Source organism: Anolis sagrei, chromosome X (assembly GCF_037176765.1).
Source record: "Anolis sagrei isolate rAnoSag1 chromosome X, rAnoSag1.mat, whole genome shotgun sequence".
In the NCBI taxonomy this organism is placed as follows: domain Eukaryota; kingdom Metazoa; phylum Chordata; class Lepidosauria; order Squamata; family Dactyloidae; genus Anolis; species Anolis sagrei.
The window spans coordinates 45,006,926-45,026,220 of record NC_090034.1 but is presented as its reverse complement, the minus strand read 5'-3'; the positions used below and the strand labels follow the sequence as shown (position 1 = coordinate 45,026,220).

General features: G+C 44.7%; 1 protein-coding gene across 2 annotated transcripts; it reads left to right on the top strand.

Annotated features, from left to right (window-relative positions):
• The first annotated feature begins 9,258 nt into the window (after window positions 1–9,258).
• SDSL (serine dehydratase like) lies at window positions 9,259–18,879 on the top strand. 2 transcript variants are annotated; one of them, XM_060785442.2, is made up of 8 exons: window positions 9,259–9,381; window positions 11,377–11,565; window positions 11,830–11,869; window positions 13,742–13,881; window positions 13,969–14,057; window positions 14,927–15,154; window positions 16,508–16,632; window positions 17,405–18,879. In XM_060785442.2, exons 2-8 carry the CDS (start codon window positions 11,395–11,397, stop codon window positions 17,596–17,598), a joined length of 987 nt encoding a protein of 328 aa, XP_060641425.2. In that variant the 5' UTR covers window positions 9,259–9,381; window positions 11,377–11,394; the 3' UTR covers window positions 17,599–18,879. The 2 variants fall into 2 exon arrangements, with proteins under 2 accessions (XP_060641425.2, XP_060641426.2); XM_060785443.2 differs by having other exon boundaries at window positions 9,260–9,381; window positions 11,390–11,565.
• Window positions 18,880–19,295: the final 416 nt, after the last annotated feature.

Here is a 19,295-nt window from a genome sequence, read left to right as displayed (position 1 = left end):
TGCCTTCTTCTTCAAATGCATTGCTTCAGTGTTTGCCCCTTCTTTCAATGATGTGCCCAGCAAGATGGGCATTCCTGAAGGATTCTGCAGGAAAGGCAGAGAGAAGGAAAGGGCCGAACAATGGGAAAGAAAGAAATGGGACTCTGATTGTGGTCTAAGATGCTTTATTTGGGGATTCCATGTCCTCAATTCCCTCTCAAGAAGTAACTTGGTAAAAGGGTTGGCATCATCATTGGCTGGTGCGCCCAGAGAATGAAGGTTTCTATGTTTCATCAATAAGAAAGCTTTCACATTCTGTTCACATATTTGTGCCCGATCAATAGAGAAGCAGTCCAACAAGTGCTGGACCTGTGTCACTTGTTCTTGTCTGGGATGCCAACTTCAGGCTGGCAAGAAACTGGCAAAATGGTGCATGTTTTTAAAGCAGAGTAAACTATTTAGTCCGACTCAAGAACTTTTATTATAGCTGGACAAACTGAGGCTTTAGATCTCGATGTATGCAACACTATATATTTCCATGGAGACTTAGGCCTCATCCACACAGTTGTATTAAATCCATACTGAACTGGATTACATGGCAATGTGGACTCAGATAACTCAGTTCAACGCAGATATTGTGGATTATCTGCTTTGATATTCTGGGTTATATGACTTTATGGAAGGGCCCCAAGCACTTCTATAAAAGGTTATTTATTTATCGTGTCAGAAGCGAGTTGAGAATACAGTTATAATGTATTAAATATATATAAAGTTATAAACAATTTCCTTTGACCAGAAGCTGGCCACTTGGAGTGCCTCTGCTGTCACTGTAAGAAGGTCCTCCGTTGTGCATGTGGCAGGGCTCGGACTGCATTGTAGTCAGTAGTCTTTGGTTTGCTCTTCTCCTCACTTGCATGTCGTGGACTCCACTTGTAGCCTCATTTTTTAAGGTTGGCTCTGCATCTTGTGGTGCCAGAGCGCAGTCTGTTCAGTGCCTTCCAAGTCGCCCAGTCTTCTGTGTGCCCAGGAGGGAATCTCTCATCCTGCATCACCCACTGATTGAGGTTCCAGGTTTTAGCCTGCCACTTTTGGACTCTCACTTGCTGAGGTGTTCCTGTAATTATCTCTGTAGATCCTAGGAAGCTATTTCTTGATTTAAGGCATTGGTTTGCTGGCTGATATCCAAACAGAGGATGGGCCGGAGATGTGAATGCCTTGATCCTTTCATTACTCCCCGAGGGATGTCAGGTGACGCAATACCAGTGTAATTTCTCCAATGGTGTAGGGCATAGACATTCTGTGATAAAGCGGCATGTCTCATTAAGAGCCACATCCATTGTTTTAATGTGGAGAGATGTATTCCACACTGGGCATGCGTACTCAGCAGCAGAGTAGCAAAGCACAAGGACAGATGTCTTCACTGTGTCTGGTTGTGATCCCCAGGTTGTGCCAGTCAGCTTTTGTACGATATTATTTCTAGCACCCACTTTTTGCTTGATAGTCAGGCAGTGCTTCTTGTAGGTCAGAGTATGGTCCAGGGTAACTCCCAGGTATTTGGGTGTGTTGCAATGCTTCTGTGGGGTTCCTTCCCAGGTAATCCACAGAGCTCGAGATGCTTGTCTGTTCTTAAGATGAAAAGCACATGTCTGCATTTTAGATGGATGAGGAATCAGCTGGTTTTCCCTGTAATAGGCAGTAAGAGCACCTAAAGCTTTGAAGAACTTCTGTTCAACAATTTCAAAGCCCCCTGCTTGAGTGGTGATGGCATGATCGTCAGTATAGATGAAACTCTGCCTTCTGGCAGTGGGTGATCATTTGTGTAAATGTTAAACATTGATGGAGCAAGCACGCTCCCCTGAGGCAGGCCATTCTTCTGTTTTCGCCATCTGCTTCTCTGGTCCTGGAAATCAACAAAAAAGCTCCTGTTCTGCTACAAAACAGGAGCTTTTTTGTTGATTTCCTATGAAGCAGGTGAGGTGGTAATTCTTTGCAATATTATACCTTTGTTTTCAGGAGGATGCAATAATTTACTGTATCATAAGCTGCCGACAGGTTTATGAAGACGGCTCTTGGAAGCTGCTGTCTTTCAAAACCATCTTCTATGTGCTGAATCAGATTCAGCACTTGTGATGTACAGCTTTTCCCTTTCCTGAAACTAGCTTGCTATGGAATCATAAATGGGTCTAAAAATGGGGGACATGACAGAAGCCTCCCCGGAGGATAGTAACACATCCGAGCATCCCTTGGACAACATCTTTGTAGATGGCTGATTCTCTCACACTGCATGTATCCAAACAACCAAAGAAACCTGACCGAGTTCATTGTGCACGAAAAAGTAGGCTGGGCGAATTTTGCGTCAGAAAAGTCCCACGGTGCAAATAGTCTTTGGAAACGTCACCATTTTTGGGAAGATATTTGTTTCTTGGTAAGAAAATAACGAAACTTATTGCTTCCTTTCAACATTGCTTCCTTTTGGAAATTAATTGTACAGTCCTCTGCTTATTTCCCTCCCTAAAGAGGGATAAAAAGAAATTTCTAAGACAGAGCTGTGGACGTGGAAGGTCTGTCATAGGAAAGGATGCCATAGCTGCTTGGGGTCTTGTTTGAGAGAGAAAAGCAAGGTATAAATATAATGATGATGATGATAACACTATGCAACACGATTTTTGTACCTGAGATATAAATGTCAATTTGAGGTCCACAAGTCCCTTCGGGGAGAGGGGGCGGGATATAAATAAAGCTTATTATTATTATTATTATTATTATTATTATTATTATTATTATTATTATTTCCTAACTGGTTCTATCATAAACACATGGAAAAAGTTTATTATACTGCAAAAACTTTGTTTTCGCAGGACATCCTGATGACTCTCTCATCAAGTCTCAACCAATTCAACCTAGTTTGCAGCAAGGTGCAGGTTATCAGCTATAAAGCTCTAAATGGTTCAGGACCTGCCTATCTTCATGACCGTATCTTCCCCTATGAGCCTACACTGTCTCTAAGATCTTCTGGGGAGGCTCTTCTCTCATTCCCACCCCTGTCTCAGACGTGCTTGGTGAGAACAAGAGAGAGGGCCTTCTCTGTGGTGGCCCCTTGGTTCTGAAACTCTCTCCCCAGGGAGATCAGGCTAGCACTCTATCCATGTTTCATATGGAACTAAAGGCGTGAATGTCCACTGTGCATTTGATTGACAATTCCCTTGACAGGTGGTCCCTAACCATGGCCTAAAATCAAGTCCCTGCATTTAATTACTGCACTTTTCAAGCTATAATGACCCTGTTATAACTGACCTATCCCTACATTGCTATATGATCTATGCAACTTATTGACCAGCCTATTTTCAGCGCACCCCCATCCATAATGAGACTTGAAGTATTTCTGGTTGTTGCTTATGATGTTTGTCTTAATATTGTTATAATGTTGTTTTATGTTGTTTTTATATTTTATTTGCTATGTTTTTAACTGTATGTGTTGGACTTGGCCCCATGTAAGCCGCCCTGAGTCCCTTTGGGGGGATGGAGGTGGGATATAAAAATAAAGATTATTATTATTATTATTATTATTATTATTATTATGAAGTTTCTGGAGTGGAACAACTACTTTCAAAGTAAAACCCACACAATTAAGCAGGAAATAACACTTTCAAACCAGGAACATACTTTTTTTTCCAAATTTTGTTACCTACTGGTGTAACAACAACAACAACAACAACAATAACAAATAACTGGTGGGATCACAAGCCCTGAAAAGGTTACAGAAAATGAAGACATCAAACTACTCTGGGACTTCCAACTTCAGTCTGACAGAGTTTTGGAGCACAATACTCCTAACCTCACGATCGTGTTAAAAAACCAAGTATAGATCGTCGATGTTGCAATCCCAGGCAACAGCAGGATTGAAGAGAAACAACAGGAAAAGCTGACATGATATGAGGATTTAACGATCGAACTGCAAAGACTCCGGCACAAGCCAGTCAAGGTGGTCCCAGTGATGATTAGCCCACTGGGTGCAGTGCCTAAAGACCTTGGCCTGCACTTAAACACAATCAGCACTGACAAAATTACCATGTCAGCTGCAAAAGGCCACCCTACTTGCATCTGCACATATTATTCGCCGATACATCACACAGTCCTAGACACTTGGGGAGTGTCTGACATGTGATCCAATACAACAACCATCAGAGTGATCTTGTTTGCTGCGTACTAATCTTGTTGTAATAATAATAATAATAATAATAATAATAATAATAATAATAATAATGCAATTGTCCCATGCTTGGTATCAGTCTGGAAGATTCATTGGGGTCTGCTTGTCTGGAAAGTGACATATCAAGGAATGGCACGAGAGTGGTTTACCTGTTGTCCCGTCGTAGGCCTTATGGGGCCTGCCAAGCTCCAAAGGTGGGCATCCAGAAGAAAGACCTAGGCAACGTGGGCAACCGCCGGACTTCAAAACCTCATGGCCACAAATGCAACTCTGGAACGATGGAAAGATGGAGCTGAAGGCTAGGTTCAAAGGATTGTGACATGGGCAGCTACCATGGCAACTGTGCCATAGACCAGAAGGAAGGCAGATGAGAACCCCAGCACCCCTCAGCCACTCTACATTCCCCAAGAACGAGAAAAGACCCATATTTGCCATTTATACATTTTTTCCCCTTCTTCTCCCATCCCTATCTTCATGTGAAACCATTCCAGCAACTTGAGTCTTCTTACTGGCCATGTCTGTGTCCTACAAATGCTTGGGATTTGTAGTTCTGTGAGGAGTCTGGAGTGGCAAAGAGTTCTAAAGAGTTAACTAACAACAGGCCATCCTGGGATTTGCAGTTTGGCGAAGCACCAGCACTCTTTTGCAGAGAAGGCAAAAGACTCCGTCAAACGACAACTTCCAGGATTCTGTAGCAATTAAAGTGGTGTCAAACTGCAGGAATTCTACTGTGTAGATGAGTCTCCGTTGTAGAGAGAAAAAGCGGAGTATGCATAAATATAATTATAACACTATGTAACACATAGTGTTATATAGCACTCCTTACAGAGAGCGGTCAACCCTCCTGTTTAAGGGGCTCCACTGGCTGCCGTTCATTTTCCGGACCCAATTCAAGGTGCAGGTTCTTACCTACAAAGCCTTAAACGGTTTGGGACCCGCCTACCTGCATGACCGCATTTCTGTGTATGAACCCACACGATCTCTCCGATCATCTGGAGAGGCCCTGCTCACACTCCCACCTCTGTTGCAGGTGCGACTGGTGGGGACGAAGGAGAGGGCCTTCTCAGTGGTGGCACCTCATCTCTGGAATTCACTCCCTAAGGACATTAGGCATGCCCCAACTTTGGCAGTCTTTAGGAAGAGTCTGAAAACGTGGTTATTCCAATGTGCCTTCCCAGAATAAGAAACTCCCTGCAATCTGTCCTTAAATGCACTTTATTAATGACCTAGGATTGTTTGCACGCCCATCACTTTCCGAAAACCCTACCCTAATCATATTTTACCTGCCATGTCCAGCATATTTTAAAATTTTAATTATTACATTTGGCCCAGCGATAAGTTTTTAAATGTCGTCGTGCTATTGTTAATGTTTATTGCTTATTTTCTGTTATGTGTTTTATTTACTGCTTGTATTAATATTGTTTTTTTGCTTTTGTTATTGCTGTGTTGTGGGCTCGGCCTCATGTAAGCTACACCGAGTCCCTTGGGGAGATGGTAGCGGGGTACAAATAACGTATTATTATTATTATTATTATTAATAATAATAATAATAATAATAATATTTTTTCTTACTGGGTTATAAATGTCATTTCCTAATTGGTTCTGTCATAACAACATGGAAAATTTTTACAGAACTGCAAAAACTTTGTCGCAGTCTGCACATGGAAAGGTTTAAAATGGCATATTTTCATTAAGGAATATTACAAAGTGCCTCGAATGAAGGGAATAATAGTATAACTCTCAGCCACAAAAACAAAGTTTCTGGAGTAGAAGAACTATTTTCATAGTAAGGACCGCACAATTAAAAGGGAAATAATACTTTCAAACCCAGAACATAATTTTTTCAAGTTTTCTTACATAGTGTAATTATCATCATCATAACATTCCAATCTTTAGGTCTATTGTATCATCCTTTCTAAGCTTTTTTTTTGTGTGTGTCAGGAGTGACTTGAGAAACTGCAAGCCACTTCTGGTGTGAGAGAATTGGCCGTCTGCAAGGACGTTGCCCAGGGGACACCTGGATGAATTGATGTTTTTATCATCCTTGTGGGAGGCTTCTCTCATGTCCCCGCATGAGGAGCTGGAGCTGATATAGGAAGCTCATCCACCTCTCCCCGGATTCGAACCTGCGACCTGTCGGTCTTCAGTCTTGCCGGCACAGGGGTTTAACCCACTGCGCCACCAGGGGCTCCCTTTCTAAGCTGATACCAAAAGAGAGACTCACACAGAAGACCAGGTGACTTGGAAGGCGCTGAACAGACTGCGCTCTGGCACCATGAGATGCAGAGCCAACCTTAAGAAATGGGGCCACAAAGTGGAGTCCACAACATGCAAGGTCGGAGAAGAGCAAACAGACCACCTGCTACAATACAACCTGAGCCCTGCCACATGCACAATGGAGGACCGTCTCACAGCGACACCAGAGGCATTCCAAGTGGCCAGCTACTGGTCAAAGGACTTTTAATATAATGCCAAGTTTTAAAACTTTGTGTGGTTTAAAACACATTACAACTGTAGCCTTGATTCACTTCTGATACAATAAATAAAATAATTCTAAACTTATATTTCTCTTTCTTTCCAAAGCTCCTTTTGTAAAATCTTAGGAGATCTCTAACCAAAGGCTTCCCAGTGGTGACCCCAAGAATCTGGGCACAGCTCTGCAGATCTTTGGAACTTTGCTCTTTTCCTCCAAAGAAAAAAAAGCCTTAATTAGATGGTAACCCTGTGCAAGTTCAGACTTAATTGCTTTGGGACAGATTGCGTAAGAGCGGGCATCACATGGGCAGCGAGACAGGAACAGGACCTTACGCAACGCATGACCCGGTCACTTTGCTGTGTTTGTGTGTGGGGGTCAAACTGCATTCATTCTACAGTGTAGATGCACTTTGCGACTTCCCTCCTCTTGGAAACAATGCTTCCACGACGGCAGACCAAGATAGAATTATTTGCCTTGTGTGCTGCAGCCTCACATGGCTGGCTCATGTTCAACATATGATTGCCACTAACCCCACATTTTACATTTTACATACACTGCTGTCACCCCCATCCTATAAGACTCCAACTCCTATGAATCTGTAGCACTGACACCAAGTGGTGTCAAACTGCATTGTTGCTGCAGTGTAGATGCCCATCATAGTACACTTCCAGATATATGGTTCAAAATGATCGCCGTTTTCCACAGTTTCAGGTATCCATAAGGTGTTAGATATGGACAAGCTCACAGCCAAGGAGGCGGTTTGGGGGCTCAAACCACTTCTGAAAATTTTAAGGTAAAAAAAAAAAACAACACACTGGTTTACTCAAGAATTTTAACTGGTGAACCAAATCCCCATGCCAAATATATGAGTTCCTCCAGAACGACTGGTTCAATATTGGGAAAGGAGTATGGCAGGGCTATTTACTCTCACCTGGCCTATTCAACTTGTATGCAGAACACATCATGCAATGTGAAGAATCCAAGGCTGGAGTTAAAATTGCTGGAAGAAACATTAACAACCTTAGATATGCAGATGATACCACTTTGATGGCTGAAAGTGAGGAGGAGATGAGGAGCCTTCTAACCAAGGTGAAAGAAGAAAGTGCAAAATTGGGTTGCTGTTAAACATTAAAAAATCCAAGATGATGGCAACCAGACTGATTGGTAAATGGCAAATAGAGAGAGAAAACGTGGAGGCAGTGACAGACTTTGAATTTCTAGGTGCAAAGATTACTGCAGACACAGACTGCAGCCAGGAAATCAGAAGATGTTTACTTCTTGGGAGGAGAACAATGACCAATCTTGATAAAAAAGTGAAGAGTAGAGACATCACACTGGCAACGAAGGTTCGCATACTTAAAGCAATGGTATTCTCCGTAGCAACCTGTGGATGTGAGAGCTGGACCATAAGGAAGGCTGATGCTTTTGAACTGTGGTGCTGGAGGAAAATTCGGAGAGTGCCTTGGACCGTGAGAAGATCCAACCAGTCCATACTCAAGGAAATCCAACCAGTCCATCCTTTCCTCACTGGAGGGAAGGATATTAGAGGCAAAGATGAAGTACTTTGGCCACATCATGAGAAGAAAGGAGAAGACAATTATGCTGGGGAAAATGGAAGGCGAAGGGAAGAGGGATCAACCAAGGGCAAGACGGATGATTTGTATCTTTGAAGTGACTGTCTTGACCTTGAAGGAGCTGGGGGTGGTGACGGCTGATAGGGAGCTCTGGTGTAGGCGGGGCCAGGAGGTTGCAAGTTTAGCAGCATTCTGAACTCCACCAACGATGGAATTGAATCAAACTTGGCACACAGAACTCCCATGACTAACAGAAAATACTGGAAGGGTTTGGTGGGCATTGACCTTGAGTTTTGGGAGTTGTAGTTCACCTACATCAAGAGAGCACCGTGGACTCAAACAATGATGGATCTGGACCAAACTTGGCACGAATTCTCAATATGCCCAAATGTAAACACTGGTGGAGTTTAGGGAAAATAAACCTTGACATTTGGGAGTTGTAGTTGCTGGGATTTATAGTTCACCTACAATCAGAGCATTCTGAACCCTACCAACGATTGAATTGGGCCAAACTTCCCACACAGAACCTCCATGACCAACAGAAAATACTGTGTTCTCTGGTGGTCTTTGGTGACCCCTCTGACACCCCCTCGTGACCCCTCCAGGGGTCCCGACCCCCAGGTTGAGAAGCACTGGGATATGGACTTAATGTCAGGGGGAAACCTTTACCTTTATCTTTTCTACGGACCTGGATATGGTTATGGAATTCTTATTGTATTCTGTTTCTAGATAGAGAAGTGAAGTGAAGGGGGATTTGGCAAAATTCCTTTTTGGGAACTATAGCTCCCATAATCCCCAACACTTGGCAGAGGGAATCTGTTCAAAAAGTAATGTCTCCCAAGACTGGTATGACTATGTGCATGAAAAACTCCCTTTTGTATTTCCAAGGCCCTTGGGCTTTTATCTTCGAAGGAACATTGTGAAACTCTGCTTGGTGCGCAAACGTTCTCGACTTGGACGTTAAACTCAGAGTGTCATTGTTGGATAGAGTCCAGCTTTCCGCCCTCCCTTCCTAAACTTTGCACACGCCCCGAGAAAGAGAGAGAGAGAGCCAAAGTCCCTCTCTCTTGGAAGGAGAGAGGCTTGCCCTTCGTGTCCCAGAAGGAGACGGGAAACACCATCTTGGAGTTCCAGGAAAAACGGTACTGTTTTCTTGGTGGATTGGGGATTGCAGAATATTCACTGACTGGCTGGTTGTGGGTTTCTGGGAAAGGATGAGAAAGAATCGGGGTCAGTGATTTGCACACTGATGCAGCCAGATCATTGGCACTGAGTCAGAGAAAGGGAAAATAAAGGACTAGCAATGCACTGGGGCTATTTTCCCATAAACCGGAGCACTAAGAGGATATTCTTGGAAGCTGTGGAAAGATCCTGGACTCCATTAAGCAACACTGAAGTGGGGCCAGAGCATGGCAGGAGTTTGAGTTCAATCAGCATAACATGGCACAACTCATTAATAATACTAATAATAATAATAATATAGATCTCATTTGCTGTGACATACTGTGCTTTTGTGTCAGTAAAATATATATTTTTTTGGTTGTGTCAGGAGCGACTTGAGAAACTGCAAGTCGCTTCTGGTGTGAGAGAATTGGCCATCTGCAAGGATGTTGCCCAGGGGACGCCCGGATGTTTTGATGTTTTATCATCCTTGTGGGAGGCTTCTCTCATGTCCCCGCATGAGGAGTTGGAGCTGATAGAGGGAGGTCATCTGCCTCTCCCCGGATTCGAACCTACAACATGTCGATCTTCAGTCCTGCTGGCACAGGGGTTTAACCCACTGTGCCACCGGGGGCTCCAGTAAAATAATAATATAATATAGTAAAGGTAAAGGTTTCCCCTGACAATAAGTCTAGTTGTGTCTGACTCTGGGGGGTGGTGCTCATCTCCATTTCTAAGTCAAAGAGCCGGCGTAGTCCATAGACTCCATGAGTGCATGGAGCGCCATTATCTTTCCCGCTGGAGCTGTACCTATTGATCTACTCACATTTGCATGTTTTTGAACTGCTAGGTTGGCAGAAGCTGGGCCTAACAGTGGGGGCTCAATCCGCTCCCCGGATTCAAACCACCAACCTTTTGGTCAGTAAGTTCAGTAGCTCAGCTGTTTAACTCACTGAGCTACCAGGGGCCCCATAATATAATACAATACAATATAATAATATTAATATTATAATAATGATTTATTATTATTATTATTATTAATGATATTATTATTCATACTGATAATAATAATAATAATAATAATAGAAGGTTAATGATAATATCCTGCTTTTTTCTCTTCAAAGGGCCCAAAAAGATGTGTATGCTATCCTTAAAGGGAAAAATGTATGTTGTGTATATTTGTTATCTTTATACAGTTCTTTCAGTCCCTTATTCTGAAATACACTAACATATCTTGTTTTTTGCTGTCTTGGTTGTAATACAATGCATTTTGCAATTAAGAGCCATTCGGTTTAAAAAAGACCTGCTCCCACTAGAGCTGAAGCTGCGATCTTATTCGAAGTTGGTGCAAGTAATAAAAACAATTCAGTTAAAAGGCATCACCAAAAGAACTGAGCCACCAGTGGCGGAGTGGGTTAAACCCTGGGCAACGTCCTTGCAGACGGCCAATTCTCTCACACCAGAAGCGACTTGGTTTTCTCAAGTTGCTCCTGACACACACAAAAACCCAAAAGGACTCAAGTGTTGGCCTTGCAACGTCAAGGCTGGGGATTTCTATTGCTTGGTCGCTTCGATTGTCAGGAAATATGAAGATCTCAGGGTCCGTGTGGGTTAGGGCCCTTCAGCACAGTCATATAACTCAGAATATCAAGGCAGATAATCCACAATATCTGCTTTGGACTGGATTATCTGAACCCACACTGCCATATAATCCAGTTCAATGTGGATTTTATGCAGCTGTGTGGAAGGGGGCTTAGTAGTTTGAGCATTGGACTACGACTCCCTGCTCAGCCATGGAAACCTCTTGAGGAAGGCGATGGAAACTCCCTTGGAACAAATCATACTTTGTGACCACTGTTGCCATATGTTGGAAACAAAGGCACTCGATGTAAAAGAACTTAATAAACATGAATGCTGGCTCGGGATGGATTTGGGGACTGATCCAACAAAATATTCTTCTGTATCTTCCCTTTTAGTTCGTCTCCATAGCTCCAATGGAGGACTTGTTGGGTGATTGGGCCGGCCGGCCTTTCCATGTGGTGACCCCTGTCTTGGAAAGCATAGCCTTGTCCCGAGCAGCCGGCACCAAGGTCTACATGAAGATGGAGAATGTCCAGCCCACCGGCTCATTCAAGATCCGAGGCATTGGCTACTTTTGCCAGGAGGTGAAAGCCAAATTGCAAACATAACTCTTGACGTGGATCAGTGCTATGAAATCCTGGGATTCTTAGTTTGACAAGGTATTTTGCTGTATCTGCCAAAGAATGCTATGGCATCACCAAACTACCACTCCCAGGATCCCCTAGCATTGAGCCATGGGTCAAACTGCATCAATTCTAAGTTCCAGGTGTAGCATCTTGACTGAGATATCCCCCCCCCCCCAAAAAAAATCCAAACAAGCTAATACCCTTTTTTCCTTTTTGTTCTAGGTTGCCAAGAAAGGTTGCCAACACTTTGTTTGTTCATCTGGTAAATAAGTCCTAAGTTGCCTTTAGGACCATCCTTCTGTCACCATGTGGAGTTGGGGATTATGGGGTTTGGGGTCCAGCGCATCTGGAGGGCACCAGATTGTAGGGTACAGTATCACAAACATGTTGTTTAGGCCCTGGATGTACAGCAGTAACTTTTCCAGGCCTGGCTGTAGCTACTTCTGTGAAATAGATCGTAAAGTGGGCTCACCAATCCGTCTCCACTAAAGAGGTCTGGAAAAGAGTTACCCTTGGGAAAGACGGTCTTTCTAAATGAAGTGTAGCATGCCCAAATTCTTCTATGACAGTTCTTCTTGAAATGGTGACCCGCTTCAGAATGCTATTTGGAGAGGGGCTGCAAATGGAGTTGGGGGGGGGGGGTGACTACGAGGTTATTTATTTATCGTATCAGGAGCGAACCAAGGGTACAGTTGTAATGTATTTTTAAAAACGCAAAGTTTAAAAACTTGGCAATTATATTAAATATCCTTTTACCAGTAGCTAGCCATTTGGAGTGCCTCTGGTGTTGCTATAAGAAGGTCCTCCATTGTGGATGTGGCAGGGCTCAGACTGCATTGTAATAGGTGGTCTGTGGTTTGCTCTTCTCCACACTCGCATGTCGTGGATTCCACTTTGTGGCCCCATTTTTTAAGGTTGGCTCCGCAACTGTGGTGCCAGAGCACAGTCTGTTCAGTGCCTTCCAAGTCACCCAGTTTTCTGTGTGCCCAGGAGGGACCCTCTCATTCGGTATCAGGCATGGGTAAAGGTTCTGGGTTTTAGCCTGCCACAGGCATGTAGCCGGGGGGGGGGGGGGGGCTTGAGGGGCTTTACCCCCCCCCCCCCAAATTCCTTACTGGTGCATTATTTAAACTGTTATGTTTATTCATATTATGATCTGATCACCATACTCAATATATCCTATATACATGGGGGTATTGGGGTAACGATACAAAAGGTTTGCTAGGGTACACCCTCTTTCACTCAGACTCAGCCCCCCCACATCAAACTCAGCCCCCCCCCCAATCAAAATCCTGGCTACGGGCCTGGCCTGCCACTTTTGGACTCTTGCTTGCTGAGGTGTTCCTGCAAGTATCTCTGTAGATCTTAAGAGGCTCTTTCTTGATTTAAGGTGTTGGCATGCTGGCTGATATTTGAACAGGGGGTGGGTGGGAGATGTCACTGCCTTGGTCCTTTCATTATTGGCTGCTACTTCCCGGCAGATGTCAGGTAGTGCAATACCGGCTAAACAGTGTAATATCTCCAGTGGGGCAGGGCGCAGACATCCTGTAATAATGTGGCATGTCTCATTAAGAGCCACATCCACTATTTTAATGTGGTGAGATGTGTTCCACACTGGACATGCGTACGCAGCAGCAGAATAAAAAATGGCAAGGGCAGATGTCTTCACTGTATCTGGTTGTGATCCCCAGGTTGTGGCAGTCAGCTTTCATATGATATTGTTTCTAGTGCCCACTTTTTGCTTGATAGTCAAGCAGTGATCTTGTAGGTCAGAGCATGATTCAGAGTGACTCCCAGGTATTTGGGTGTGCTGCAATGCTCCAGTGGGATTCCTTCCCAGGTCATCCTCAGAGCTCGAGATGCTTGTCTGTTCTTAAGATGAAAAGCACACATCTGCATTTTAGATGGATTAGGAATCAGCCAGTTTCCCCAGTAATAGGCAGTAAGAGCATCTAAAGCTTCGAAGAGCTTCTGTTCAACCATCTCAAAGCTCTATGCTTGAGCGGTGATAGCACGATCGTTAGCATAGATGAAACTCTCTGTCCCTACGAGGTTGGCGTTGGGATACTTGGGGATGTTTTTGTGGATTTAAGGGGCTTTTGGCACAGAAATCCAAGGCTTTTCTGCTCTCCAGGAGGCAACGCTGGTCTTGCTGCAGCATATGCAGCCAGGAAACTTGGGGTCCCCATCACAGTTGTTGTCCCCAAGAGCACCGGAGAAGTGACGGTGAAGCGACTTGAGGAGCAAGGGGCCAAGGTGGAGGTCTTTGGGCAGGTAAACCGAGGACGATGGAGTGTCAAATGTTATGGGCAGTGCCATAGAGGATGACATGACTCATTGGGTTGTTTCCGGATCTGACAGGCATGGGATGAAGCTAACCACAGGGCCATGGAGATCTCCAAGCAAGATGGCTGGGTCAGCATCCACCCTTTCGACCATCCGTTAGTATGGTAAGAATATCAACATGTCAATCTGGCCTCTTTCATAGGTAGCCCCAACTTGCAGCCTTTATCTTGTAGTTGTGGCCCCATCCCACCTATTGGTTTCTTTTGCAAGAGAGAAGGGCTGGGGTTGGGCAAGGTCTCCTCACCTTCACCTCCAATCCTCAATACAAGAATCGGAGGATGTTTAGGACCACTAAAATGTGATATTTTAATGGTCCTTACGAAGCTATTGGGAAGCCCTTGGTGGTGTAGCGGGTTAAACGGCTGAGCTGCTGAACTTGCTGACTGAGAGATCAGAGGTTTGAATCCAGTGAGCGGAGTGAGCTCCCACTATGGGGCCCAGCTTCTGCCAACCTAGCAGTTCGAAAACATGCAAATGTGAGTAGATCAATAGATACAGCTTCTGAGGGAAGGTAACGGCGCTCCATGCAGTCATGCTGGCCACATGACCTTGGAGGCGTCTATGGACAATGCCGGCTCTTTGGCTTAGAAATGGAGATGAGCATCAACCCACAGAGTCAGACATGACTAGACTTACTGTGAAGGGAAAACCTTTACCTTTACCTTTACTAAGCTATTGGTTTGGGCTCATGAATCAACTTCATTTTTTAAAAGTAACTCTTTAGTTCCTCATTTCTCAAAAGTATCTCTTTAGTTCCTCATTTCTCAAAAGTATCTATCAGAGTGACTGTCAGAATGGGATGTGGCATGAGCCAGCACAGAACCGTGTGATTCTCCTCCTCCTCTATTTCCTGTGAAGGCCGCCATCACTGCAGCCAAACAGTGACTCTTATACCACTAAAAAGAGTGGAATCATCTTATGTTGAATCATAGTAGTAACACATTACTTCCAGTTCCTCCTCTTCTCCTTACAGGAAGGGTCATAACACAATCATCAAGGAGTTGAAGGACTCCTTGGATGCCAAACCTGGGGCTGTAGTGCTGTCTGTAGGAGGCGGAGGCTTGTTGGCTGGAGTGGTATCAGGTCTTCAGGAGGTCGGTTGGCAAGATGTGCCCATCATCGCGGTGGAGACCAGAGGAGCTGACAGTTTCAATGCCGCCGTCAATGCAGGGAGACTGGTCACTCTACCTGCTATAACCAGGTGGGACTTTTGGGCTAGAGTTGGAGTCCACTTTCTTTTCACCCTCTGCTTCAGAGAATAGGCGCCTCATCACACTAGAGAAAAAATCCACTTAAAATCTGGTTTCTGCATCCTTCAGAATTCTGGGGTTTGTATTTTAGGAAGGAGCCTTTAATACCCTCCCTAAACTGTATTTTTTATTTATTGATTGATTTAGAACTTTTATATCCCATTCTTCTCTACCTCCGTGGAGGGACTCAGAATGGCTAACAGCAAGAATTCAATGCTAGAAAATAAATAACAGTTTAAAAACATACAAATACAATAAGTTAATAATACATATAAGTTAAAAAATACAGATAAACCAATTCGCCAAGTTAAAATATCATCCAATTCAGTCTGCACATTGTGGTCCAATAGCTCTTAGTCCATCACCCTACGAATGCCTGATTCCAAAGTCAGGATTTCACTTGCTTCCTAAAGATCAGGAGGGAGGAGGAAGACCTAACCTCATTCGGGAGAGAGTTCCATAGCCGGGGGCCCACCACATAGAAGGCCCTGTCTCTCATCCCCACCAAGTGTGACTGTGAAGGTGGTGGGACTGAGAGCAGGGCCTCTCCAGAAGATCTTAAAGCTCTTGGTGTTTTATAGGGGAGAATACGTTTGGACAGGTAAACTGGGCCGGAACTGTGAAGGGTTTTGTAGGTTAAAATCAGCACTTTGAATTGTGCTCAGATGCTAATTGGCAGCCAGTTGAGCTGGTGTAACAAGGGAGTTGTGCACTCCCTGTACCATGCTCCTGTGAGCAACCTGGATGCCAAGCATTGGTCTAGTTGGAGCTTCCGGGCAGTCTTCAGAGGCAACCCCATGTAGAGTGCAAACCCCAGAATTCTGCAGGAGGCAGCAACTGGATTAAAAGTGGATTCATTCTCTAGTGCGATGAAGTAGCCTGACACAATGGATTCAAATTGCCAGAAAAGAATCTCTACCTCAACCTTAGGAATAACTTCTTGACTGTAAGCAGCAGTGCTCCATCCTTGGAGGTCTTTAAATAATGGTTGGATGGTCATTTTCCATGAGGGTTTTAGCTGGGCATTCTTTCATGATGTGGGGCTGAATTAGCTGGTTTCTGGGGTCCCTTGCAGTGCTATGATTTTATGATTCTAGGAACCTCACCCCTTATTTCACCAGTGGGCTGAAATGCCCAAGCAGAATGCAAAGTAGAGGAGGCATAGTCCCTAATACATAAGGAACCCAATGGAGATAAGGACACAGAGACGATCCAGAAACCCATAGTGGTCTGCTAACCTTGGAGCATATCTTTGCTTGAATGTGGTCCCCCCTGCTCATTATTCTTCCCTGTTCCTTCCTCAGCGTGGCAAAATGCCTTGGGGCCAAGACGGTGGCCCAGCGGGCTTTGGATTGTACCAAAGAGTGCCAGATCATCTCCCATGTGCTGGAGGATGTGGAAGCAGTGAAAGCAATAGAGCAGTTCCTGGGTGAGTTTCCAAGCTTGGCAACAAGACAGAGTGAGAGGTGGGCACTGGCTTGGTAGTGGCTCCAGCCCTGGCACAAGAAATTCCATAGTTAAGTATGGGAATCTTCAGCAGATCATCCCTACCCCTCTTCCCCAACTTCCCCTTATCTTCCAGTTGTGTCATAACTATAATGCCCATTGGCAGTCATGCCAGTTGTGAGTGATGGGATCTGTAGTCCCAATACACCAAGTGGGAAGCACCAGATTTATGGTGCATATAGGAGAGGATGGTTTGCGATCCTGTCTAGGTCCTCCAGTGTGATTCCAAAGTATGCATCCAATAATCAAAATGCAGTGTTCTCCAAGCCATTGGCCTCCAGATGTGTTGCGACTATAATACTCATGCCAATTGGGGGTGATGAGACCTGTTGTTCCAATACGCCAGGTTGGAAGCACCAGGTATATGGTGCATATGGAAATAGATGGTTTGTGGGCCTCTGTAGGTCCTTCACTGCAGTTCCAAGGGATGCTTCTGCCCCATGTATAGTCAAAATGTAGTGTTCCCCATGGATACAGGGGTCATACTGTGTTCCAAAACCATGTTTTTCTAGTGTTGAGAAACCCTAAGGAGAAGATGATCTGACAAGAAGCAATTCAAGATATTTTGGGGTTAACATTGCCCAGCTGGAGTAAGCACCATTGACCTCAAATGGGACATTTCAAAGCCTTGCCTCTTTTAGCTTTAGTATCCTGTGATGCAGAAGGCTTCTCCTGACCTCCTTTGCCTTCCCCAGATGACGAACGGACGCTTGTGGAGGCAGCCTGTGGGGCCTCCTTGGCCTTCATCTACTCTGGCTGCCTCCAGAGGATGCAGGAAGAGGGACGGCTGAGCCAGCAACTGGATTCGGTGGTCCTCATCGTGTGTGGTGGTAACTCCATCCGGATGGAGGAGCTCCAGGCCATGAAGAACCAACTGGGCATGAAATAATGGGAGGGGGATCTTCTTGAATTCGGCTCCCTCTTCAGGCAGGTTTCATAGAATTGTAGAATCCTAGAGTTGGAGGAGATCATGAGGGCCATCTAGTCCAACCCTTCTGCTAGGCAGGAAAAATATGACTTCTTTGCCCCAAATTAGGCCATATGCCTAGAGTCTGGAGGGTCTTGGCAGCCCATTTTGGGTCTTCCAGAGCAGCTGAAGGAAATAATTGGGTGGTGCCGGAGGCTGGAGGTCCATGCAGTCCCATGGCCCGCAGTGGGCCTGATTTGGCACATGGGCTATGCAATCCCCATTGTGTTCTTTCACACCAACCTGGATGCCATCAGATGGAGGTATTTGGTGCCAGGAAGAAGGCCTCCTTCCCCACTAGTTGAAATTCCCAAATGATTTTTGATTCATCCACTCAGCTGGCATCTCAAATGGTGTGTGGTATCAGCCTAGTGCCAATACCTGAATTATTTTTAACATCATATCTTTGCAAAGTCTCCAATGATAACATTGCAGTTCCACTTTAACTGCCACCACTCCATCCCATGGACTCTGTAGTTCATGGAGGTCCTAGAAACCAAGAAATCTAAATGCACCTCCTTAAACTACAATTCCCAGATACCATAGAAAGCCGACAAGGCAGTTAAGGTGGAATCATAGAGCTATAGTTTTGTGCAATTCAGCCCTCCACATTCCCCAGGGTGGAAAAAGCGTGAATTTAAAAATACTGTTTATAACAACTTTCTAGGAATCTCTTGGTCCTCCACCACCAGATGCTGATCATGGAATTGCACTGGAGGATCTTGAGATGTTGGGAACATTTTCATCAAATCTGTGAATATTTACATCCACGAAAGTCAAACCAACAAATCTGGAGGGTTGACTGTATGGTGAAAGTGTGCCAAACCTTGGCTGGGAATGAGAGAGGAAGATGGCTGTAAACCAAGCACCGATGTGCCGGAGTGAATTTCAGTGAATTTCAGCTAGTCATCCTTGAATCCCGTGGACAGCGCACCACCTCCGCACTATATGTTCCCCTCACCTGTTTGTAAGGCTGCCGATTGTCTGGTGTGTGAGGAGTTGTGTTTACAGAGCGCAGTTACCAAGTGGCTTCATTGCCTAAAGCACACCAGGGGCAAAGCTCACCGGTTGAAAGCATCGGTCTTCATTGTTCTGTGCTCCGGCTACCGGGAGACAGATGCCTGCTTCACAGGGAGTTGGAGGGAAAGTACACAACTCTGTATTAGGTTTTCCGGGTTGGAATTAAACACTGCATTAATCCTCTGTCTTAATTCTCTTCATCAATGGGCAAAGGACCGAGATCCTCTCAATTGTTCTTTAGCCTTTTCATGGAACTTCTGAGCCATGTATGGTCTTCACCTCCTGGCTTGCCAAATTATGGGGTAGGCTTTTGGTCTTCAATTGATGGGATGAAAAAAAAGGATCATCCCAATCTTACTGTTTGAATTGGGACAGAAATGCAATCCAAGCCAAATCCAGGGATGTAATCCCATAGATGTGGGCACAGATGTGGTACAATAGGAAGAAGCCCCTTAAACAAAGATGGCAGTTTGTACAAATTCAATAGCTATTTGCTGCCCTTCTCTGATGGCTAGCATCTGCTAGAATATTCTTTGTATTCCTTGAACAGTAGGACTGGTCCTTGGTATCAAATTTCATAGATGCGTAATGGCAAGCTT